The sequence below is a fragment of the Ranitomeya imitator genome, chromosome 8 (genome assembly GCF_032444005.1).
Source record: "Ranitomeya imitator isolate aRanImi1 chromosome 8, aRanImi1.pri, whole genome shotgun sequence".
NCBI lineage: Eukaryota > Metazoa > Chordata > Amphibia > Anura > Dendrobatidae > Ranitomeya > Ranitomeya imitator.
In genome coordinates, this window is record NC_091289.1 from 30,656,672 (window position 1) to 30,683,093 (window position 26,422).

The 26,422-nt window shown below is 47.6% G+C and overlaps 1 protein-coding gene across 7 annotated transcripts in view; it reads right to left on the reverse strand.

Annotated features, from left to right (window-relative positions):
• The window catches only part of SLMAP (sarcolemma associated protein), a 105,810-nt gene that overhangs the window by 39,942 nt on the left and 39,446 nt on the right, over positions 1–26,422 (reverse strand). For all 7 annotated transcript variants that reach the window (XM_069736668.1, XM_069736666.1, XM_069736671.1 and 4 more), the window contains exons 4-9: positions 17,465–17,501; positions 15,514–15,576; positions 15,202–15,297; positions 14,401–14,472; positions 13,736–13,876; positions 12,485–12,622 (exon numbers count right to left, since the gene is read on the reverse strand). In XM_069736668.1, the coding sequence (XP_069592769.1) occupies positions 12,485–12,622; positions 13,736–13,876; positions 14,401–14,472; positions 15,202–15,297; positions 15,514–15,576; positions 17,465–17,501 (547 nt within the window). The remainder of the gene's footprint in view (positions 1–12,484; positions 12,623–13,735; positions 13,877–14,400; positions 14,473–15,201; positions 15,298–15,513; positions 15,577–17,464; positions 17,502–26,422) is intronic.

A 26,422-nucleotide genomic window follows, 5' to 3' on the forward strand; every position in this document is an offset into this window, starting at 1 on the left:
GATGTTCTGGAGTTACAGGTGAATCAAAAAAGGAAGGGAGAAATATTTCTTGTGACCCGTGGTAGGTGGACGCTACCTTAGGGAGGTATGAGGGGTCTGGTTTCAGGACTATCCGATCATGAAATATCAGTAAGAAAGGTGGGTCTACTGATAGGGCCTGGATGTCACTAACCCGTCTAGCTGAGGTTAGGGCTACTAGTAAGGCTACTTTATATGTTAGGATTTTTAAAGGTATTGAATCTAATGGTTCAAATGGAGAGCTTGTTAAGGCCTCTAATACTAGATTTAAATCCCACGGAGGTAGACGGGGAATATGGACCGGTTTACTACGTTCACAAGATTTTATGAATCTGGAGATCCACCTATTAGCTGCTATATTGCATCCATATAGGGCTCCTAATGCCGAGACCTGAACTCTTAAGGTATTTACAGATAGTCCTAACTCTCGGCCTTTTTGCAAGAACTCTAGGATAGGTGTGAGTGGAACTTGCTTAGTGAACGGTACCGTGTAGAAGTCTAAAAATTTATTCCATACCCTACTATATATTAGGGTGGTAGATCTTTTCCTGCTCAATAAGAGGGTGTTTACTAGTTCTGTTGAGAACCCTCTGGAACTTAATAGTTGCCTCTCAAATTCCACGCCGTCAAGTGAAGACCTTTCACTTGCGGGTGGAAAAAGGGGCCTTGGTACAGCAGCTCCTTGTCTGATGGGAGGATCCAAGGATCGCATAGGCACATGGTCTGGAGACAAGAGAACCATGGTCTTTTCGGCCAGAATGGTGCAATGAGGATTACTCTTGCCTGTTCCCTCCTGATCTTTCTGATCACTAGAGGAATCAGAGACATTGGAGGAAAGGCATATGCCAGTCTGAACCGCCAAGGATGGTGGAGAGAGTCCAACATATCTGGGTGATCCCTGGTGTTCAGGGAAGCGAACCTTTGTACTTGCCGGTTGTCTCTTGTGGCAAATAGGTCGATTTGTGGTATCCCCCATGCTTCTGTTATCCTTCTGAATATGGATTTGTTTAAGGTCCATTCTCCTTGACGCAACTCGTTTCTGCTGAGGTAGTCTGCCCTGATGTTCTCTACACCTTTGATGTGCAGGGCTGTTAAGGATGTTAGATGAGCCTCTGCCAGCTGAAAGATGTTTGCAGCTATGGTCATCAGACTTCCTGACTTTGTACCACCCTGACGGTTCAAGTATGCCACTGCGGTGGAATTGTCTGAGTAAATTCTTACATTTGTTCCATGAATCTGCGGAAGAAAATGATATAAGGCACATTCTATTGCTTTTAACTCCTTCCAGTTGGAGGAACATATTAATTCTGTCTGACCCCAAGTATTTTGGGCCAGATTGTCTTCCATATGTGCTCCCCACCCAATAGGGCTGGCGTCGGTGGTAATTATTTTAGACGGGTCTATTATCCATGGCACACCCCGTGATAGGTGGTCCATGTCTAGCCACCAGGATAGCGATTCTAAGACATTACTGGAAAGAGTTATTCTACTTTCTAAATAACCGTCTTTCCCCTGAGCCGACAATACTTCGTACTGCAATTGACGGGTATGGAATTGTGCCCAAGGTACAGCAGGGATACATGATGATAATGACCCCAGTAAGGACATGGCCTTTCTTAGTGTCATGTAGGGTTTGCGTATTGCGTCTGATACCTTTGATTGTATAGTCAACCTCTTTGACTGAGGAAGAAAGCATTTCTGACTTACGGAGTCTAGCTGGATTCCTAGAAATGTCTGAACGGTTTCTGGATTCAGCCGAGATTTTTCGAAGTTGACGATCCAACCTAACTCCTGTAGGGACGAGATCGTATTAGATAAACGAGTTTTACATTGAAGTGCAGAGCTTCCTACCACTAGAAAGTCATCTAGGTAGGGTATTATCAAGGTATCTCGTTGGCGTAGATGAGCCATCACTTCTAGTATCACCTTAGTGAAGACGCGGGGAGCCATAGAAAGCCCAAATGGCATTGCAACATATTGAAAGTGACGAACCTTTCCCTCCAGGGTGACTGCTACCCTTAGGTACTGCTGATGTTCGGCATGTATGGGAAGATGGTAATAGGCGTCCTTTAAGTCTATTCCGGCCATGACACACCTAGGGAATAAGAGTTTTATGGTAGAACTAATGGATTCCATTTTGAAGGTATGATTACGCAGGAAAGAATTTAATTTTTTAAGATTTATGATGGTTCTAAATGAACCATCTGGTTTATTAATCAGGAATAAAGGGGAGTAGAACCCTTTCCCTTTTTGATCCTGGGGAACTTCAATCAGGACTTTCTTAGATAGAAGAGATAGGATCTCTATTTCTAGAGCCCTCTGTTGGTCCTGACCTTTTGGAGATGTTATTATGAAGGAATCCCAAGGGATTCGATCAAATTCTAATTTAAGGCCGTATTGCACAATGTCCAGAATCCACTGGCTGGATGTTATCTGTCCCCATTGGGGAAGAAAAAATTTTAATCTGCCGCCTACTTCCTGGTTAGCGGTATTTACGTCTCGGATTATGGGACCCGCTAAAAAAGGCACCTTTTTGCTTTGGGTCCTTCGACTCCCATCGCTCTCTTTGTTCAAGCGGCTTGTTCCTAGTAAAGGGGCGTCTCCTGAAGGCTCTCCTGTAGGATGGAAGATACTGGTTAGGGAAGCCTTTCTTCCTTTCACCTGCTTTATTCAGGAGTTCATCCAGCGTCTTCCCAAAAAGGAACTCACCCTGACAGGGAATCGCACAAAGTTTTGCTTTAGCTTGTGCGTCCCCCTTCCAATTCTTTAGCCAGAGTGCACGCCGGGCTGTGTTGACTAGGCCGGCTGACCTGGCTGCAAGACGTAGCGAGTCCACTGAGGCATCAGCTAGGAATGCTACTGCTTCTTTAATTTGAGGCAATTTCAGCAGGATAGATTCCCTCGAAGTTTTGCCTCTAATCTGTTCCTCCAATTGCTCCGTCCATACTAGTAGAGATCTTGCAGTACAGGTACTAGATATGGCGGGCCTGAACGCCCCCGTATTGACTTCCCATGACCTCTTTAGTAAAGCTTCTGCTTTACGGTCCAGCGGGTCTGTTAGGACCCCTGAATCCTCCACTGGTAGGACCGACTGTTTGGTTGTGGAGGCTACCGCAGCATCAACTTTTGGCACCTTTGACCAGGTGTTTAGGTCTTCATCGCTGAAGGGATAGCGCCTTTTAGAGGATGATGGTAAAAACCCTCTATTCTGCTTGTCCCACTCCTTTTTGACAATATCTTTGATGGTTTGTATGACGGGGAAGGACCTACGTTTCTTCTGTCCTAACCCCGCAAACATTATGTCCTGTGCTGATTTCTTTTCTTTCCCATCTGGGCACCCCATCGTGCTCCTGACAGATTTTATTAAATTGTCCACATTACTGTTGGGAAGACAAAGTCCCCCTTCAGTCTCGGATGAGCTCGGCTGAGATCCCTCTTCGTCTGAAGAAATACATACACCCTCTGACTCCGAACTAACCGGAGACCGGGACCTGCTAGGCTGACGGGTACTGGCGCTACTTGTCTGCGCCAAACCCTGTATCTCTTCTCGGATAATAGCTCTGACATCTGAGGGAGTCATGATATTTTCCTGCCGTAGAGTTTGCATGATACACTCTGCACACAGTTTTTTGGCATAATCATCCGGGAGGGGCTGCGTACATAAAGCACACTCTTTATGCTTAGATTTGTGTGTCCTTTTCTTAGTCTAGAGGAAGGATACAGGAGGAACATATATCAGCATATAGGAAGAGACTCTTTCAAAAACTCACCCAGTGAAGCTGACAGGTACCGGTTCTGGAGGCGGAATTCGTTTGGTGGTAGAACTCTTCTCTGGAGGTCGGCCACCACTCTTTGTGCTGCTCCTCGTGCTTCTCTCCCTGCTGGGAGAGCGCTGTTGCACTGCGGGCAGGTGCGCTTCGTCGGCCGGTGAAGCCATTTCACACACACCGGCCCGACGCTAGCGCTGCATTTTTAAACTTGCCGCCCATTCTCCTGCCTCCCCGGACCAACCCGGAAGTGCTCCCGCGACTTCCGGGTTAGACGCGCCGCTCTCACCACCATGCGGCCGCCAGAGGCTATTAAGCCGGCCGCTGCAGCGCGCGCGTCCTCACAGTGCCGGCCGGACCTACGGTGACCGGACCCGGACCGTGGATGTTTGGCCAGACGAGGGGGGAGGCTGCAAGCAGGGGCTCCCCCGCCGCTGCTTCTGGTACCGCAGCCCCTGCCGTTCCCACAGAAACCGGCGCAGGCGGGTGCATGGCCCAGGGATCCTCTTCATCTGTAGGTAAGCCGGGTCCCTGTAGGAACAGGAAACCTAAACTGAGGAGGAGAGGGGACCGCCTCCTTTTATTCTGTAGGTTTCCTGTTCCTATGGGCGGATCCCTCTCTCTCATGTGGGGTGCTGTCGTGGCGAAGGGTAAAACAGACTGTAAATCATTATATGTGTAGTGTACGCTCTCTAAATACCTTCCAGCGTACAGAGGAAGTACTGTGCTGGGGCCCCTGAGTGGGAGGGTGGCCGGGGCCCATAGATCACATTTTGATGACAGCTGAAATCCCAAGAGGTGGAATGCAGCACCGACCCTGTAACGTCCCTATCTGGAAACCATTATTCCAGGTGTGGAATACCAGGAGCCTTTGTCACAATGTCCCGCACGTCTACCGATACCTAGTAACCTCTACAGAAGACTATAAAGATATTTACAACAAACCGGGAGATATATCATTGCTGTAAAATGGATTACAAAAGGAAAAAAAAATCCAGAGCAACACATTATATGTCAGAGAGTGAAATGTGACCTTTCTACATCCCATATGGCGCATGAGTAATCCTAAACCCGTCCAGCACCCCCGATCTGGGCACACCTGCTACCCACCACTTATAGATAACACTCGCCGATCTGCTCTTATAAATAGTTAGGATTATTCATGGAAGGGAGATTTCTTTAGTGGCAGATTTTAGTACCAAGTTATGTGTCACAAAATAAATTATTGCTTTGGATAGTTCAATAAATTAAAAAAAAAACAAAAAAAAAAAAAAGCTTTCCATGGTTGACGGGAGTTGTCCGGGCAGCTAGGTTCGAATTGCGTTAGTGCAGTCCGTTCAACGCATACGTTAAACGGACTGTGCTAACGCAAGTGCCGACTTTAGCAGCACGCTAGTGCAGTTAGAGCATCTGCTAGCTCCATCTGCGCTAGCGGTGACGGACCCGGAAACGCTGCAGCCCGCATCTCGGGTCCGTCACTCAATGACGGCACATCGCTAGCACACGTCCATTGTGGGCGTGCGCTAGCGATGTGTCCGGCATAGGAAGTAATGGCGGCGTTAACGGACTACGTTACACCGAGTTATGCCGCGGTGTAACGTAGTCCGTCTAACGGATCACACTAACGCAGTGTGAACCCGGCCTTACAGATCCTTTTAATAGGTCATCAATATCAGTTTGGTCGGGGTCGACAGCAGGCACCCACCACCCCACTGATCGAGCGGTTTGCAGCCCCACTGCAGCCTTATGTACAGCTCTGTGCACAGTGTAGTGGCCGTTCTTGGGTACTGCAGATGCTACTGTTGGCCTACACCAATGGAATTTTGATGACCTATTTTAAGTCTATAAAAGTCCTGGACAACCCCTTTAACCCCTTCATGACCCAGCCTATTTTGACCTTAAAGACCTTGCCGTTTTTTGCAATTCTGACCAGTGTCCCTTTATGAGGTAATAACTCAGGAACGCTTCAATGGATCCTAGCGGTTCTGAGATTGTTTTTTCGTGACATATTGGGCTTCATGTTAGTGGTAAATTTAGGTCAATAAATTCTGTGTTTATTTGTGATAAAAACGGAAATTTGGCGAAAATTTTGAAAATTTCGCAATTTTCACATTTTGAATTTTTATTCTGTTAAACCAGAGAGTTATGTGACACAAAATAGTTAATAAATAACATTTCCCACACGTCTACTTTACATCAGCACAATTTTGGAAACAAAATTTTTTTTTGCTAGGAAGTTATAAGGGTTAAAATTTGACCAGCGATTTTTCTCATTTTTACAACGAAATTTACAAAACCATTTTTTTTAGGGACCACCTCACATTTGAAGTCAGTTTGAGGGGTCTATATGGCTGAAAATACCCAAAAGTGACAACATTCTAAAAACTGCTCCCCTCAAGGTGCACAAAACCACATTCAAGAAGTTTATTAACCCTTCAGGTGCTTCACAGCAGCAGAAGCAACATGGAAGGAAAAAATGAACATTTAACTTTTTAGTCACAAAAATGATTTTTCAGCAACAATTTTTTTATTTTCCCAATGGTAAAAGGAGAAACTGAACAACGAAAGTTGTTGTCCAATTTGTCCTGAGTACGCTGATACCTCATATGTGGGGGTAAACCACTGTTTGGGCGCACGGCAGGGCTTGGAAGGGAAGGAGCGCCATTTGACTTTTTGAATGAAGAATTGGCTGCACTCTTTAGCGGACACCATGTCACGTTTGGAGAGCCCCCGTGTGCCTAAAAATTGGAGCTCCCCCACAAGTGACCCCATTTTGGAAACTAGACGCCCCAAGGAACTTATCTAGATGCATAGTGAGCCCTTTAAACCCCCAGGAGCTTCACAAATTGATCCGTAAAAATGAAAAAGTACTTTTTTTCACAAAAAAATTCTTTTAGCCTCAATTTTTTCATTTTCACATGGACAACAGGATAAAATGGATCATAAAATTTGTTGGGCAATTTCTCCTGAGTACACCAATACCTCACATGTGGGGGTAAACCACTGTTTGGGCACATGGTAAGGTTCGGAAGGGAAGGAGCGCCATTTGACTTTTTGAATGAAAAATTATCTCCATCGTTAGCGGACACCATGTCGCGTTTGGAGAGCCCCTGTGTGCCTAAACATTGGAGCTCCCCCACAAGTGACCCCATTTTGGAAACTGGACCCCCCAAGGAACTTATCTAGATGCCTAGTGAGCACTTTAAACCCTCAGGTGTTTCACAAATTGATCCGTAAAAATGAAAAAGTACTTTCACAAAAAATTTATTTTCGCCTCAATTTTTTCATTTTCACATGGGCAATAGGATAAAATGGATCCTAAAATTTGTTGAGCAATTTCTCCCGAGTACGCAGATACCTCATATGTGGGGGTAAACCACTGTTTGGGCACACGGCAGGGCTCGGAAGGGAAGGCGCGCCTTTTGACTTTTTGAATGGAAAATTAGCTCCAATTGTTAGCGGACACCATGTCGCGTTTGGAGAGCCCCTGTGTGCCTATGCATTGGAGCTCCCCCACAAGTGACCCCATTTTGGAAACTAGACCCCCCAAGGAACTTATCTAGATGCATACTGAGCACTTTAAACCCCCAGGTGCTTCACAGAAGTTTATAATGCAGAGCCATGAAAATAAAAAATAATTTTTCTTTTCTCAAAAATGATTTTTTAGCCTGGAATTTCCTATTTTGCCAATGGTAATAGGAGAAATTGGACCACAAATGTTGTTGTCCAGTTTGTCCTGAGTACGCGGATACCCCATATGTGGGGGTAAACCACTGTTTGGGCGCACGGCAGGGCTCAGAAGGGATGGCACGCCATTTGGCTTTTTAAATGGAAAATTAGCTCCAATCATTAGCGGACACCATGTCGCGTTTGGAGAGCCCCTGTGTGCCTAAACATTGGAGATCCCCCACAAATGACCCCATTTTGGAAACTAGACCCCCAAAGGAACTAATCTAGATGTGTGGTGAGCACTTTGAACCCTCAAGTGCTTCACAGAAGTTTATAACGCAGAGCCATGAAAAAAAAAAAAAAAAAATTCTTTTCTCAAAAATGATTTTTTAGCCCACAATTTTTTATTTTCCCAAGGGTAACAGGAGAAATTTGACCCCAAAAGTTGTTGTCCAGTTTCTCCTGAGTACGCTCATACCCCATATGTGGGGGTAAACCACTGTTTAGGCACATGCTGGGGCTCGGAAGTGAAGTAGTGACGTTTTGAAATGCAGACTTTGATGGAATGCTCTACGGGCATCACGTTGCGTTTGCAGAGCCCCTGGTGTGCCTAAACAGTAGAAACCTCCCACAAGTGACCCCATTTTGGAAACTAGACCCCCCAAGGAACTTATCTAGATGTGAGGTGAGCACTTTGATCCCCCAAGTGCTTCACAGAAGTTCATAACACAGAGCAGTGAAAATAATAAATACGTTTTCTTTCCTCAAAAATATTTTTTTAGCCCAGAATTTTTTAATTTTCCCAAGGGTAACAGGAGAAATTTGTCCCCAATATTTGTTGTCCAGTTTCTCCTGAGTACGGTGATACCCCATATGTGGGGGTAAACTACTATTTGGGCACTTGCCGGGGCTCGGAAGTGAAGTAGTGACGTTTTGAAATACAGACTTTGATGGAATGCTCTACGGGCATCACGTTGCGTTTGCAGAGCCCCTGATGTGACTAAACAGTAGAAACCCCCCACAAGTGACCCCATTTTGGAAACTAGACCCCGAAATAAAATTATCTAGATATGTGGTGAGCACTTTCAACCCCCAAGTGCTTCACAGAAGTTTATAACGCAGAGCCGTGAAAATAATAAATGCGTTTTCTTTCCTCAAAAATAATTATTTAGCCCAGAATTTTTTATTTTCCCAAGGGTTACAGGAGAAATTGGACCACAAAAGTTGTTGTCCAGTTTCTCCTGAGTACGCCGATATCCCATGTGTGTGGGTAAACCACTGTTTGGGCACACGTCGGGGCTCAGAAGGGAAGTAGTGACTTTTGAAATGCAGACTTTGATGGAATGGTCTGCGGACGTCACGTTGCGTTTGCAGAGCCCCTGGTGTGCCTAAACAGTAGAAACCCCCCACAAGTGACCCCATTTTGGAAACTAGACCCCCCAAGGAACTTATCTAGATATGTGGTGAGCACTTTGAACCCCCAAGTGCTTCACAGACATTTACAACGCAGAGCCGTGAAAATAAAAAAATCATTTTTCTTTCCTCAAAAATGATGTTTTAGCAAGCAATTTTTTATTTTCTCAAGGGTAACAGGAGAAATTGGACCCCAGTAATTGTTGCGCAGTTTGTCCTGAGTATGCTGGTACCCCATATGTGGGGGTAAACCACTGTTTGGGCACACGTCGGGGCTCGGAAGTGAGGGAGCACCATTTGACCTTTTGAATACAAGATTGGCTGGAATCAATGGTGGCGCCATGTTGCGTTTGGAGACCCCCTGATGTGCCTAAACTGTGGAAACCCCTCAATTCTGACGCCAACACACCCCTAAGCCTTATCCCAACTGTAGCCGTAACCCTAATCACAACCCTAACCCCAACACACCCCTAACCACAACCCTAACCCCAACACACCCCTAACCCTAACCACAACCCTAATTCCAACCCAACCCTAACCCTAAGGCTATGTGCCAATGTTGCGGATTCGTGTGAGATATTTCCGCACCATTTTTGAAAAATCCACGGGTAAAAGGCACTGTGTTTTACCTGCGGATTTACCACGGATTGCCAGTGTTTTTTGTGCGGATTTCACCTGTGGATTCCTATTGAGGAACAGGTGTAAAACGCTGCGGAATCCGCACAAAGAATTGACAAGCTGCGGAAAATACAACGCAGCGTTTCCGCGTCGTTTTTTCCGCACCATGGGCACAGCGGATTTGGTTTTCCATATGTTTACATGGTACTGTAAACGTGAGGGAACTCTGCTGCGAATCCGCAGCCAAATCTGCACCGTGTGCACATAGCCTAATTCTAAAGGTATGTGCACACGGTGCGGAAAACGCAGCAGTTTCCCATGAGTTTACAGTTCAATATAAACCTATGGGAAACAAAAATCGCTGTACACATGCTGCGGAAAAACTGCACGGAAACGCAGCGGTTTACATTCCGCAGCATGTCACTTCTTTCTGCGGATTCCACAGCGGTTTTACAACTGCTCCAATAGAAAATCGCAGTTGTAAAACCGCAGTGAAATGCGCAGAAAAACCGCGGTAAATCCACAGCGGTTTAGCACTGCGGATTTATCATATCCTCTGCGGAAAAATCCACAGAGGACCAGAATACGTGTGCACATCCCGAACCCTAACCCTAACCCTACCCCTAGCCCTAACCCTAACCCTAACCGTAGTGGAAAAAAAAAAAATTCTTTATTTTTTTTATTGTCCCTACCTATGGGGGTGACAAAGGGGGGGGGGGGTCATTTACTATTTTTTTTATTTTGATCACTGAGATAGGTTATATCTCAGTGATCAAAATTCACTCTGGAACGAATCTGCCGGCAGATTCGGCGGGCGCACTGCGCATGCGCCCGCCATTTTGGAACATGGCGGCGCCCAGGAAAGAAGACGGACGGACCCCGGGAGGCTCGGTAAGTATAAGGGGGGGGAAGATCATGGCACGGGTGGGGGGGCGTCGGAGCACGGGGGGGTGGATCGGAGCATGGGGGGGTGGATCGAAACACGGGGGGGGTGGATTGGAGCACGGGGTGGGGGATCGCTGTGCGGGGGGGTGGATCGGAGCACGGGGGGGATCGCTGTGCGGGGGGGATCGGAGCACGGGGGGTGTGATTGGAGCACGGGGGGAGCGGACAGGAGGACGGGGGAGCGGAGCACAGGATGGAGGGGAGCGGAGCACAGATCGGAGGACTGGGGGGGGCGATCGGTGGGGTGGGGTGGGTGCACATAAGTGTTTCCAGCCATGGCCGGTGATATTGCAGCATCGGCCATGGCTGGATTGTAATATTTCACCAGTTTTTTAGGTGAAATATTACAAATCGCTCTGATTGGCAGTTTCACTTTCAACAGCCAATCAGAGCGATCGTAGCCACGAGGGGGTGAAGCCACCCCCCCTGGGCTAAACTACCACTCCCCCTGTCCCTGCAGATCGGGTGAAATGGGAGTTAACCCTTTCACCTGATCTGCAGGGACGCGATCATTCTGTGACACAGCATATGCGTCACAGGTCGGATTGGCACCGACTTTCATGACGCATACGCTGTGTCACAGGTCGGGAAGGGGTTAAAGCAATTATCTCTAAAAAGTGACTATGCATTTTGCACATATATTCTCCATCCACGCTGACCTACGATGTTCTCCTGGCATTCCAGTCTCCTTTAGTACAATATGGCCGATGCAGTGTTAAGTCTAAACCAAGCCTCTCTCGGCTTCATGCGCTACGCTGGCATTGTGTCCATCCTTTATTCTTCGGTTTTGGCACAGTAGTTTCAGCAGAGCCATGGAAGACGCTAATGTGAAAAGACCGCAACGGCAGGGTCCAATACACAATCGAACAGCACACAAAAGGTAGGGAAAGCATGGCTTAGTCTCACCACTGAGCTCCCCGCACCCCTACATCAGCCATGTTGGATCAGAAGAGGCCTGGAACGTTGGGAGAAGAGGAGAACGACGGAGCTCAGCAGGGAAAGTGCTGTATAAGTCAATTTTTAGTGATAGGGTGGAGGGAGGGCCACTTTAAAAGGCATTGGATGACGAGGAGGTCAAAAGACCTGCGGTAAGGACGAAGGATGTGGGTGGCTTACAAATACTCAAAATATACCCACCCACCCCCCTCCCCCCCCAAAAAAAAAATCATTAAAACTGAAGTTGAAGCTTTGCATTTTCTTTGACCTAAATTGATTATGAAATTTAGAATTTGTTGACTATGTGCAAAGGTTTATTGTTACCAATCACCTATATAGCAATGTTTCCAGTGAAAATCCATGATTTGCGCCAAGTGACAGGCAGCCGCCTCCTGTAGTGGGTGAAGCAGAGGTGATCTAGATGCCATGGAGGAGCTCTGGCTACATGTAGGGCTGAAGTTTAGGCATCACCTCTGCGACATGCACGGATCTCCACTGCTTCCCTCGCAGGATGGCTGCCCGACGCTCGGCACCTCGATTTCCTATGTGCGCAGTTATTCCCATGGATGAGAGCAAGACACTTATATATTTGCACTTAGAAGACTGAGTTTCTTCCCATTTTATTTTGCCAGACAGAATCAGTCTGGACATTGTTGCACCATCTTTAACAGTACTAAATAGTTGCAAGCATCATAAGATCATAAATGGAAAAAAAACCCTAGAGGTGACAAGGGGGCGAAACACTGCATATGCACTTTATGCTCTGTGTATGGATAGGGAGCGAATAACAAGAAGCCGATGATCACGGATGCAGAGAATGGTTTGCGGTTTTTGGTTTTTTTTTTTCTTTCGGCAACGCTACATTTTAACACTGTTGTCAGTAGTCTTTCACTGGTCTCAATGTGTAAGAGGTGAAGGACACAGAATACACACGTGACCTCAAGGGCAAGGCTGTAAACAATAAGGTGGTGGGTGATATGAAGAATTTAATTGAAATTTCTGTGACCTATAAACTTAAAAAACATTTAATAACCCGATTACGTTAATCGATTAGTGAAAAGCTTTGTAAATTAAAAGCTCAAAATAAAAAATAACATTCGGGGCCTGCGGTTAATTACCTTCAGTTTGTCAGTTAGGTCTTTGATTTCATTCACAGCCCCGTTGTACTTGTTGGCGAGCTCTCGTAACTCTTCCTGGGTCCGCTCATTCATCTCCTTCAGATGGGTACATTCATCTTCTGTGTTACTTAGACTTCTCTGGAACAATAATAATAATAAAGGGTCATGTGCAGAACAGCCAAAATCCCATCACTACAGATAGAATAAATTCACACGTGGAAGATTAGACAACGACATTTCTGAGATTGGAAATCTTTCACATAACATCTGCCATTCGTTTTCTTTTTCTTTTGTGATTTTCTCGAAGGAGCAGAAATTCTGAAGATATCACTTGTTAAGACACATTTATTAGTCTCCAGTTTGGCTCTGTTCTCTCAGGTTTCCGTCTTTTTGACATCACTCACTGAGAGAGCCGCTAAAAGCGGTTGTCTGATGGTGTCCACTCCCACATTGGGACGGCAAAACACACCAATGATGGCGCGCTATTGGAAGGTGTCCTAAGCTACTGATGCACATGTCCAACGGGGATATGCTGAAGAAATGTTGTTATTGGCGCCGTTCAACTGAACATGCTGAGCCCTTTAAAAAAAAAATAATAAAAAAAAATGGATCTGATCTAAATGAAGCATAACAGAAGCACAAGTTCCAGTATTGAGGAACCCTTTAGAAATATCCCCCCAAAGAATGCTAAACACATGCTTGGCTGTTTTTCTTGTTCAATAAATAAAATAAATGAATAAAAATGATCTGGTCTAATATATAATTGTGAAAGCCTTGCATTCGCTATACAGAAATTCTCAAATTTCACTGACCGTGCTTCTTTTCACAAAGATGGAGAGTTTTGTAGCATGCGCAGCCCGCCTGTGGAGCATGCGCAGCCCGCCTGTGGAGCATGCGCAGCCCGCCTGTGGAGCATGCGCAGCCCGCCTGTGGAGCATGCGCAGCCCGCCTGTGGAGCATGCGCAGCCCGCCTGTGGAGCATGCGCAGCCCGCCTGTGGAGCATGCGCAGCCCGCCTGTGGAGCATGCGCAGCCCGCCTGTGGAGCATGCGCAGCCCGCCTGTGGAGCATGCGCAGCCCGCCTGTGGAGCATGCGCAGCCCGCCTGTGGAGCATGCGCAGCCCGCCTGTGGAGCATGCGCAGCCCGCCTGTGGAGCATGCGCAGCCCGCCTGTGGAGCATGCGCAGCCCGCCTGTGGAGCATGCGCAGCCCATGTGTTAAAACTGTAGGACTCGTCACCATCAGGTCTTACCTCAACTTCAGACAGCTTCCTCACCACCTCAATTTTCTCCTGAAGAACTCGCCTCAGAGACTCTTTAGCCGTTGTCTCGTAGTTGTGTTTGTCCTCCTGCAACGCTATTAACTCTTTCCGAATCCCATCATCCGTTTGACTCTGAAGAAAGACAATCGGATTAGGAGAAATCATGTTTCCATAACATTTATAGTCAACAGACGACTAACCATATTAGTATGTCACCAGGAAAGGAGGTCCTTTAGAACAAGTCGGATACGATTAAATGGGCACTTTATCGGTCCAGTATTTCACTCATGAATAAGACTCATTTAGTGGAATTGTTCCATAATGGAAAAAGAAAGCAACAAGAGTCAAAGACGTTGTGATATGATCACATATCTTGTTACAGCAGCTATAATCTCTCCAGGCCTGAGGGTTGGCGAGACTGGTTCTTTAACTTTTCAGCGATAAGGCTGCGTTTACACCACATCTTTAATCACGTTCTTGACTCCATTAGGAGATTCTATATGAACGCCGAAAAACTGCAAGTCAGACATGACCACGGTGGAGCCAATTAAACAAAGGAAGACATATTAAACACCGGACTCCTTTTGAGCCACTTTCCACTAGTGTCGATCATTGTAGCCAGACAGCCACAAAAGTCTACAGTCATCCAGACTCACTTTTGAATAAGCTTGCAACTGGTTCCCCATCACTTCTAATCGTGAAAGAAGCCGGTCTTCATCTATAAGGGCCTTAAAAAAAATAATAAAGAAAATATATACAATTACACAAACTGAAGGGTCAATACTTAGTCAATGTGAGAAGCTAAAGCTTTTTTTTATCCTTCTGCTTAGGGGGGAGGCTCCTGCTGCAGTCAGAAACAAAACAGGGAAGAGGGAAAAGGGGAATAGGAAGAGCTCCTGAGACACGGAAAATTTATTTTTAGATATCTCAGCAACAATTGTGATATGAGATACAGTAGGACACAGCATAGGACTTCTTTATTTAATTTATCCGTTTGTGTTCCTTGAAAAAAATAGACTTAATTTTAGAGATATTCACATGTAAAGAGAATTTGTAAGCTTATATTTATGGGATTAAAATACGGAAAGTGCCCAATTGTGACCACTCTGAAGGTAAAAACTGGTACTAGGCATGCATCACCAATTCATGCTGCCAGTGACAAGCCCAAAGGTTGGACCTCCTAGGGAAATACAAGAGGCCTGGAAATTCGTACGTTAGTAGTTTTGAGGGTCTTATTTCGGATGTCGAAAGAGGAACTACAAAGAAAACATGACTCAGTAATTTCCATCTGTAAACCCAAGATGGTCTGGTCTCTTAGAAGAAACGAGGATGCGTCCTGTGAGTGTGCATCCTGAACAAAATGAGTGAAATTCAGAACAAGGTGGAGCAGACGTCCACACGATGGTCAAGTGTCCAAGGCGGAAGAAATGGAACAGCTCATGATGTCTTTCTGATACCTGCCAACTAGTATCTGAAGCTTCCTGTGTATTGGCTAGTAGCCTCTGAAGAGTGGCCAACTTCTGTTCCAACATCTGTTCCCGATGTAAGGCCTCCTGCAGAAAAAAAAAATGGTAAAGTGAGAGGCAAAATGTCAATCCGAGAGATCAACCTTCTCCAACACCAACCATGAACCGATTAGGTTCTCCTGCATTCACATGGGCCTTTCTTAGAAAGCCCTGTAGAAATGTCAGGATTGGCAGCTTATCAGTCTAATCACATTTTAGATAACCTTCATTAATGGAACAATTTCAAGGAAACGAGCGACTTACCTGTAGATACTGAGAGAGTTGGAACAGTTCCTGAGAGTACATACTGGGAGTGTGAGCAGCAACCTGAAACAAGAAAATATACTAATTGTTTGGGGTTTTTTTGTGCCTTTTTAGCAAAGAAATATACATGTATGCAAGAAATTTAGGCCATTCATAATTTCTTGCCATCAGAAAATAGAATCTCCCACCACATTCCCAATGTAATTTTGATTCTTACATGAAAACAGGCGTCTGCTTCTTCACTAGCTCTCATGTATCAGCAGAGCCTCATTCCTTGAGTGATTTACCCCCATCTACAGCTTATGAAGGATCGAGTGCTTACCTCCTTATCTAAGAGTGAGTGAGGCATCATCATAGTAATTTACATGCTTTCCTACCTAGGTACAATCCAATCAAGCTCCCCTCCTGCTGCCATCCTAAAGCCTCATTCAGGTGTGCGGACTACGAGGTACGTCCTGGCCCGCGAGGTACGTCCTGGCCCGCGAGGTACGTCCTGGCCCGCGAGGTACGTCCTGGCCCGCGAGGTACGTCCTGGCCCGCGAGGTACGTCCTGGCCCGCGAGGTACGTCCTGGCCCGCGAGGTACGTCCTGGCCCGCGAGGTACGTCCTGGCCCGCGAGGTACGTCCTGGCCCGCGAGGTACGTCCTGGCCCGCGAGGTACGTCCTGGCCCGCGAGGTACGTCCTGGCCCGCGAGGTACGTCCTGGCCCGCGAGGTACGTCCTGGCCCGCGAGGTACGTCCTGGCCCGCGGGTCTCCTGACCTGAACTTGGCAGTCTCATGAGACTATAAGAGGCTGTGGAGTACAGGTCAGAAGACGTGCGGTCGGTCTGTGCATCGTAGTCCGTGTCTGAATGATGTGGAAGAGAGCAGAGAAGGGAGAGCTGTCCGAGCCAGGAGCATGAACTCTCATGGATTGGCCTCATCTTTTACAGACCTTGTAGCAAATTGAAGGACTTATAAACTCTGCAGCAACAAAATGGTAGAAAATGAATGCCAACAACATAAAAAGTTTCACAATTTTGCCTTTTCAGGAGTAAATTAACAAAAAAAAAAGAAAGTTGCAAAAAAAGTTGCAAAACGTAAACAACGTATTTAAAGGGTTGTTGGACACTATTGGACAACACCTTCATAGCTTTACTGTCCAACAGAAAAGGTAAAAAAAAAAAACAACAACAAAAATCCTCACACTTACTTCCCGGGTCAGTTCTGTTCCTGCGATATCGGCACAATTTTCCCCGGCAGTCATGGCTGACCTCTTAAGCCAGGGGATACAGTGCCAACATGGGAGGCAAGATGAGGCTTTTGTATGTTACGTTGGGCAGATGAGCTAATAAGAAGGGGTTGTGCAATAGTGGACAGTCCCTTTAAGCATAAAACAAAAATAATAAACCGCCCTGCCTGTATCTACAGAACACAATGATAATATGACTGCATGTAGCTCAGACTATCCTGGAAATGAACCGTTTTATGTAGGAAACAGAGATGGAAACACTGAGGAATGTAATTATTACACGAGGACCAGCGCTGCAGAGTGACCTGGGCAGGACGGAATAGTCAGCTGTGCCAGGGTGAGTCAACCCTTCATAGGCATTCCCGGAGCAAAAATATTGGGGGGTAGCAGTGGGCACCATATAGGTCATATATTCTAAGGGGGGTTCATAGGTAGCTACTGCAGGAGCAATATCATGAAAGCCTAAAATCATCTTTCCAATGAAAAAAAAAAAATCAAGACGATGTAAGTGGAAGCAATAAAATCTGTGTCAGCAGCACGCACAGCGTATACTTATGTATGCACAGCGTCAATCAGCCGTCAGCTGGAAAAGGGCTGCCGGCTCATAAATACACAATAGGCTCAACATTGAGATAAAATGGACAAAAGATGAGGACGAGGGGAGTGAACAAGATCCCCGGAGGGTAACGGATCTATTAGGTAAAACGTGAGTGCCTTACCTTGTCGACAGGACTGGGTAATGGAGCTTGGATGACACTAGGAAGAAAGGAACAGTCAGAATGTAAACACCGAAAGGAAAAGCAAGGAGCAATAGTTCAAAAATCCTTCTTGCGAGCTCTGTAAATATTTAACTGGATTTGGTGGAAACGCACGTTGATTCTGGAAGGGAGCGGCAGCCGGAGAAAGAAATTAACTCTGCCCTGGACTTCTTACCCTGCTTCATATCAGAGCAGAGTACACCCTGGACCCTGCCTGCACCCCGGACCCTGCCTGCTCACCGGGGGCCCTGCCTGCACCCCGGACCCTGCCTGCACCCCGGGGCCCTGCCTGCTCACCGGGGGCCCTGCCTGCACCTCGGACCCTGCCTGCACCCCGGGGCCCTGCCTGCTCACCGGGGGCCCTGCCTGCACCCCGGACCCTGCCTGCACCCCGGGGCCCTGCCTGCTCACCGGGGGCCCTGCCTGCACCCCGGACCCTGCCTGCACCCCGGGGCCCTGCCTGCTCACCGGGGGCCCTGCCTGCACCCCGGACCCTGCCTGCACCCCGGGGCCCTGCCTGCTCACCGGGGGCCCTGCCTGCACCCCGGACCCTGCCTGCACCCCGGGGCCCTGCCTGCTCACCGGGGGCCCTGCCTGCACCTCGGACCCTGCCTGCACCCCGGGGCCCTGCCTGCTCACCGGGGGCCCTGCCTGCACCCCGGACCCTGCCTGCTCACCGGGGGCCCTGCCTGCACCCCGGACCCTGCCTGCACCCCGGGGCCCTGCCTGCTCACCGGGGGCCCTGCCTGCACCCCGGACCCTGCCTGCACCCCGGACCCCTGCCTGCACCCCGGACCCTGCCTGCTCACCGGGGGCCCTGCCTGCACCCCGGAGGCCCTGCCTGCACCCCGGACCCTGCCTGCACCCCGGACCCCTGCCTGCATCCCGGACCCCTGCCTGCACCCCGGACCCCTGCCTGCACCCCGGACCCCTGCCTGCTCACCGGGGCCCAGCGCTACTCTGCAGCCTGTGTATGTGACTGATAACCACCTCATCTCCCAGCTCCAAGGCATCACCTGTGCGGCAGCCGTCCCGAGCAGGCGGGAAGCAGTTAAAGGTGTGGATCTTAGTTTTGAGGCAATCTTTCAACAAGTCCTTTCATGCCGAGATCAGAGATCGCCACTGTTATATAACAGCATTTTAGGATATTCGGTGATTAAAGGAAAGCTTTGCCACACACCAAAGTGACTGACGCTTGTGTACACAGCAATTACTGCACCAGAGTAACAAGTCAGAGCTATGGATGGGAAAGCGTGAAAGAAGAGCGCTCCGACATGTCACCCACGACTGCCCTGTACTACAGGGAGGATATATACGATATATATTTGTATAGCTCCAACCAATCTCTGCAGGCTGAAAACAACTACGTTACCCTACACACACTACAATACAATTACAGAAAAAGAAGTGTTGCAGAGCGGGAGGGGGAGGAGGCAGCGTCGCAGAGCGGGAGGGGGAGGAGGCAGCGTCGCAGAGCGGGAGGGGGAGGAGGTAGCGTCGCAGAGCGGGAGGGGGAGGAGGCAGCATCGTAGAGCGGGAGGGGGAGGAGGCAGCATCGTCGTAGAGCGGGAGGAGGCAGCATCGTCGTAGAGCGGGAGGAGGCAGCATCGCAGAGCGGGAGGGAGAGGAGGCAGCGTTGTAGAGCGGGAGGAGGAGGAGGCAGCGTCATAGAGCGGGAGGGGGAGGAGGCAGCGTCGCGAGCGGGAGGAGGCAGCATCGCAGCGGGAGGGGGAGGAAGCAGCGTCGCAGAGCGGGAGGGGGCGGCATCGCAAAACGGGAGAGGGAGGAGGCAGCGTCGCAGAGCGGGAGGGGGAGAAGGCAGCGTCGCAGAGCGGGAGGGGGAGGAGGCAGCGTCGCAGAGCGGGAGGAGGCAGCGACGCAGAGCGGGAGGAGGCAGCGTCGCAGAGCGGGAGGAGGCAGGTCGCAGAGCGGGAGGAGGCAGCGTCGCAGAGCGGGAGGAGGCAGCGTCGCAGACCTCCAGCAGGCCACATATGTGCATGTGTCTGCACAAACGGTTAGAAACCGACTCCATGAGGATGGTCTGAGTGCTTAACATCCACAGATGGGGGTTGTGCTCACAGCCCAACATTGTGTAGGACGCTTGGCATTTGCCACAACACCAGGATTGGCAAATTCGCCACTGGCGCCCTGTGCTCTTCACAGATGAAAGCAGGTTCAAGCTGAGCACATGTGACAGACGTGACAGAGTCTGGAGATGCCGTGGAGAGCGATCTGCTGCCTGCAACATCCTTCAGCATGACCGGTTTGGCAGTGGGTCAATAATGGTGTGGGGTGGCATTTCTGTGTAGGGCTGCACAGCCCTCTATGTGCTCACCAGAGGTAGCCTGACTGCCATATGCTGGTGCTGTTGGCCTTGGGTTCCTCCTAATGCAGGACAATGCCAGACCTCATATGGTTGGAGTGTGTCAGCAGTTCCTGCAGGATGAAGGCATTGAAGCTATGGACTGGCCTGTTCATTCCCCAGACCTGAATCCGATTGAGCACATTTGGGACATCATGTCTTGCACCATCCACCAACGTCACGTTGCACCACAGACTGTCCAGGAGTTGGCGGATGCTTTAGTCCAGGTCTGGGAGGAGATCCCTCAGGAGACCATCCACCTCATCAGGAGCATGCCCAGGCGTTGTACAGTAGGGAGGTCATACAGGCACGTGGGGGCCACACACAGTAATGAGCATCTTTTCCTTGTCATGAGGCATTTCCACTGAAGTTGGATCAGCCTGTAATTTGATTTTCCACTTTGATTTTGAGCATCATTTAAAATCCAGACCTCCATGGGATATTCATTTTTATTTACATTGATCATTTTTATGTTTTATTGTTCTCAACACATTCCACTATGTAATGAATAAAGATTTGCAACTGAAATATTTCTTTCAGAGATATCTAGGATGTGGGATATTAGTGTTCTTTATTTTTTTGAGTATATATATTGTAGGGGTTTCACTCACTCGGGTGCGACGGCTGACACTCAGGAGGCACGTTCCATTAAAAGTTCACAGGGTTTATTGCTCCATAAACCACATAGCAAAATAACAGAAAGCAAATAGCCTTTAGCTCAGGAAAAGAAAAACAAGTGTCCAGTCCTTCAGGCTCAGTCCTGAAGCCTTAACACACTCTGGAGACTAACTCCTCCACACATATATCTCCTGTGTTAAACATTAGCCTTTCTTTTATAGGTCTAACCACACCCAGGAACCCATCACATGATTAGACATGTGGTTATGACATCACCACAGGTCCTGAAACACACATAGATAGGCAGGGTTATGTCACAGCGACAAGCCACCTATGTGACACACATCTCCCGTCGACTATCCAACCTTTAGCCACGCTACAATATATTTTATAAATATTTTATATTATATATATATATATATATATATATATATATATATATATATATATATATATATATATATATATATATATATATATATATATATATATATATATGCACATCAGCTAACCTGTCTTTCCACCCACAACTTTCACAAGCTAGATAACTTGGTGATCAGACGATCAGAGGTGGTCTGACCGCTGGGATTCCCATTGTTTGGCAGATAATGGGGGTAAAAGCCCCTTAGGATGGAGCAGCAGTGCACATGCGCCATCACGGCTCCATTCATTTCCTATGGGGATGCAGAGCGCTGCACTTGGCTTTTGTCGGCACCCGTATAGAGGAAAAAAGCAAAATGGAGTGGTGGTCCGGTATCCAGCGTGCTGTACCATTTCGTATAAAAATTCACCAATTTGGCGACTGGTGCGTGTCCCAGTGGTCGGATGCTCATGGATCCTGCTGATAAAACAGCGATTGCATTAGAACTACAGCATGCAGCCCAGTAAGTGATACATCACTGGAAATAGGGACTCTTCCTCTACATTATGCTGCTCTCAGATTAGGTGGCAAAAACTTGGTGATAGATTTCCTTTAAGTAGTGCAAAAGTCGCCTGTCAGAAGGGTTATGTCCTGATGGCTTACAAAACAAGGTCTTCCATAGCGGAGAGCGGGTGATCAGTCGATGACAGTTCGGATTGTTTTACGGCTGGCAGGTTCACTTTTGGATAATGTCTGGATGCGTGAGAAGCATTATTAGCATTCACTGTGTGCAGATTGCTCATTGTACAGTGCAATCTATTGTCAGCCGCCTTAGTCTGTGAATGAGTCAATGACAAGGACTCTTGTGTCGATGATACAATATCTAATACATATTTATCATCGTCCGCCCCCTGACACTTTACCATGAGACCGAGGCCATTTAAAAAGCATAAGCACCAAATTGTACCACGAAAAAGAAGTCTCCGGATCGTTGGCTGTCTTGATAATGTGCCTGTTCTCCAGGATCTGTGGCAGACGTCACAGTTCTCCAAGACGTCTTGTGTCCAGTGTGCAGCCATCATACACGTGTGCGACTGCTGCGCTCATAGTGTATAGGACTGACGGAGACCGGGACGCACGCGCCTCAACAGTTTCCATCACTACTATAGTAAGAAAAATGCTCATCTTCTCTTCTCCCCCTATCCGGCACAGAGGTTCTCCATTTTTGACCACTGCAGCCAATCACTGACCTCAACGGTCTAGTGCCGTACTTACTGGCGAGCTTGCAGCACTGATCTAGACAACAGACTAGAAAAGTTTGGAGTAAAACAACCTCAATAATCTTAATTTCAGACATTTTTGGTGTATCTGTTAAGACTCCTGTGCCAGCCGAGACCCTCCACGCCATAAGCAGTAAGGTTTCTACAGTCTTGTTCACATGGTGCACTTTTTTGAGGGTTTTTTTAATGCACAATGCCAATTTTTTTCAGTGTTTTACTAATTTTTCTTCGTTGGGATCAAAATGTCTTCAAAAAACTTTCATGCATGAAAAAAAAAAAAAAAATACAAAAAAAGCCTGTGCGAGAACGTATCCTTAGGGCAGTGTTTCTCAACTCCAGTCCTCAGGACGCCACAACAGGTCATGTTTTCAGGATTTCCTTAGCATTGCACAGGTGATCATTTCATCACCTGCTCAAGCAATAATTCCACGGCCTATGCAATACTAAGGAAATCCTGAAAACAGGACCTGTTGTGGGGTCTTGAGGACTGGAGTTGGGGAACACTGCCTTAGGGTCTGTTCACGTGTCTATGTTGGGAGCACCTCCCGTGTGTGTGTCAATGTATCCTCAGACCGTAATAAAGATAAGAATGTCCTTATCCTTCATAAGAAGTGACCTATTGTTGAAGATTAGGTTTTTGGTTATATCGAAATAAAAAAAGAAAAAGAATCCTTGATATTTTCACACGGACCATGAACATTGGTTGTAATAGACTGACTTACACCCTCCTGACTTTTTTACCATGCTCTCATCCGGGCAAAGATCAGTGTGAAGAGAGGAGGAGGTGGTGAGATGTGACATCTATTGTGACTGGTGGATCATGTGTTATCTACTGTATATAGAGGTGTTATCAGTCATTGTACAGGAGGAGGAGGTGAGCTGTGACATCACCTATTGTCAATGGTGGATCCTGTGACATCACCTATTATGAAAGGTGGACCCTGTGTTATCTACTGTATATAGAGGTGTTAGCAGTCATTGTACAGGAGGAGGAGGTGAGCTGTGACCACCTATTGTCAATGGTGGATCCTGTGTTATCTACTGTATATAAAGGTGTTATCAGTCATTGTACAGGAGGAGGAGGTGAGCTGTGACATCACCTATTGTCAATGGTGGATCCTGTGTTATCTACTGTATATAGAGGTGTTAGCAGTCATTGTACAGGAGGAGGAGGTGAGCTGTGACCACCTATTGTCAATGGTGGATCCTGTGTTATCTACTGTATATAAAGGTGTTATCAGTCATTGTACAGGAGGAGGAGGTGAGCTGTGACATCACCTATTGTGAATGGTGGATCCTGTGCCATCTACTGTATATAGAGGTGTTATCAGTCATTGTACAGGAGGAGGAGGTGAGCTGTGACATCACCTATTGTCAATGGTGGATCCTGTGACATCACCTATTATGAAAGGTGGACCCTGTGTTATCTACTGTATATAGAGGTGTTATCAGTCATTGTACAGGAGGAGGAGGTGAGCTGTGACATCACCTATTGTCAATGGTGGATCCTGTGTTATCTACTGTATATAGATGTGTTAGCAGTCATTGTACAGGAGGAGGAGGTGAGCTGTGACATCACCTATTGTGAATGGTGGATTCTGTGTTATCTACTATATATAGAGGTTATCAGTCATTGTACAGGAGGAGGAGGTGAGCTGTGACATCACCTATTGTGTAGGAGTCTACAGTAAGGCCTGGTAGCCAGTGGAAAAAAACATATCAATGTTTCAAATTAAGATTTTTATTTTTTTGAGGGTGTGGGGTGAGGAAGGAAAAAAAATCTAATAAATAAACCATAATAATCTGATGACATAAATGGCAGGTCATTGTCTGATGACACATTCCCTTTAAGATGAATGTAATTTTTGGCTGTGGCTCTAGAAGTTTGCGCAGTTTGGTAAATGATCGACGGGCAGCCGCTGATTTAGGAGCTGGTGAGCGATGATACTTCTATAGGTGAATGCACCGGTGGTTATACAAATGTGAACGACCTCCAAGAAGACACAAGCGCCCGACTGAGATAAGTACAAGCTGTTATTTTACTAACATTTGGGTAAAAAAAAAAAAAGTTCTATATGATATATAGACCGATGGGAGAATGGCAGAAAAGTAGCAGCACTATATAGAGCAGTCGTGGTTTCTGCTGGAGTCTCGTGTACATGTTTAGTGCACAGAAAAGTGAGAACTACAGAATGAGGAAATCAGGAGAGAAAGAAATGACGGTCCACAAGGGGGCGCTAGAGAGGACAGACAAAGGTTTATGAATGGAATGTGCTCCACAAGTCACGGGCCGCACCTACTGAACGCCGGGCGTCGTGACCGCGCAGGAAATGATTACGTACAGCTCTGTATGGGAGACTAACCATTATACAATGTTCCCAAAATATGAACCCTTTCATCACGGCTCCCCATAAATGGCGGACACATCAGATGAGCGCTGAGGCTGGGGGCATAGCGACTATGGAAAAACCATCAGCAAGTACAAAGGTGCAGGAGCGGAACCACAGAGGAACATCCAACATGACCATTAAAGGTTTATATTCGGGACGCCCAATTCTGATACATTATCCCAGCAGCGTCACGGAGGTGTGCGCCCGTCACCCACTTTAGTGCAAGTAAATTACAATTCTGGCATCCGGATAGAAGCAGACTATAATGAACGGACAGGTCCGGCCATGTTTTATAGCCGCGTGTACAGAAGTGATGCCATGAGCAGCGCGTCTGTACAACCAGACAGGTGCTGGCATCGCCCCTTGTGCCCGGGTATATAACTCCCAGAGGGCAGAGTTAGGCCCAAAGTTCTTAAGACATTTTTTATTTTATCTACACTTGGTGTCCAACATCGTCAGACGGCTCCGAAGCTGGTGACGGGGACTGATACTATGGCCCCTCTGCTACCCCAAAATTCACACAGCTGCTCTAAAGAGAAATCCAGAGGAACCCCAAGTGCTGGAATATTCAGGATTCAGGGGCACAATAGTATTTGGGAGGAAACTGATATTTTAAGTGATCAGTAACACTACCTGTATGCAAGCAGAGGTGGTGCAGGGTCAAGAAGGGGAACAGATCAGGAAAGGTGCCGATTACAGCGCCATCTGCTGCACCAAAAGGTGGATTTACATTCTCAAGTGCACTGGGGCGCAAACAGGACCCCCGGGGGGGGCGCAAACAGGACCCCCGGGGGGCGCAAACAGGACCCCCGGGGGGCGCAAACAGGACCCCCGGGGGGCGCAAACAGGACCCCCGGGGGGCACAAACAGGACCCCCGGGGGGCACAAACAGGACCCCCGGGGGGCACAAACAGGACCCCCGGGGGGCACAAACAGGACCCCCGGGGGGCGCAAACAGGACCCCCGGGGGGCGCAAACAGGACCCCCGGGGGGCGCAAACAGGACCCCCGGGGGGGGCGCAAACAGGACCCCCGGGGGGCGCGCAAACAGGACCCCCGGGGGGCACAAACAGGACCCCCGGGGGGCACAAACAGGACCCCCGGGGGGCACAAACAGGACCCCCGGGGGGCACAAACAGGACCCCCGGGGGGCACAAACAGGACCCCCGGGGGGCACAAACAGGACCCCCGGGAGCGCAAACAGGACCCCCGGGAGCGCAGACAGACCCCCGGGGAGCGCAGACAGACCCCTCAGGGGTGTACCCAAGTCCTTGCAGTCTATGGCAATGTATACAGTGAACATACAACAGAAAAGTAAAAAACAAATCTACGGTAATTAGCAGCCCCATTGGGCAGATGGAGACTCCTAATTAAATGTGTGTAATATGAGGTATACGGGTTTTATTCTTGCCCTTCTCCAAACAGCCAGGTCCAGTGGTCAAAACGCTTTACACTGCTTTCTTCTTTTTTTTTTTAGTTTATTTACGGCATTTACCATACAAGTTAATTTTAAAATCGAATAGATAAGACTTTCACCAGAGTGGTGACACCAAAGCGTTTCATCCTTTTAATTAAATGCTGCTCAATTCATACTGGGACGAGAGAAAAGGAGGTCCCAGCACCTATCGTCCTGGTAGAAAGCTACTTACATGGAACCACCCATTCAAATGAAGTGGAAGATGAGTAATAGAGCATTTTAGACCCGTATTTGCACAAAACACAGTTTTAACTTTATGTAGGGGGCTGTTGAGGGCAGAAAGACCACTATTTTTTACAGGTTTTGGGTGAAAAAAAAAAAAAAAAAAGATGTTGGCTATAAAACAAAACCTTCACTCTCCCAATAATCACTGCTGTCTAATAAGCAAGTTGTCTAAAATGTAAAAATGACAAATGAAAAATAAATTGTTAA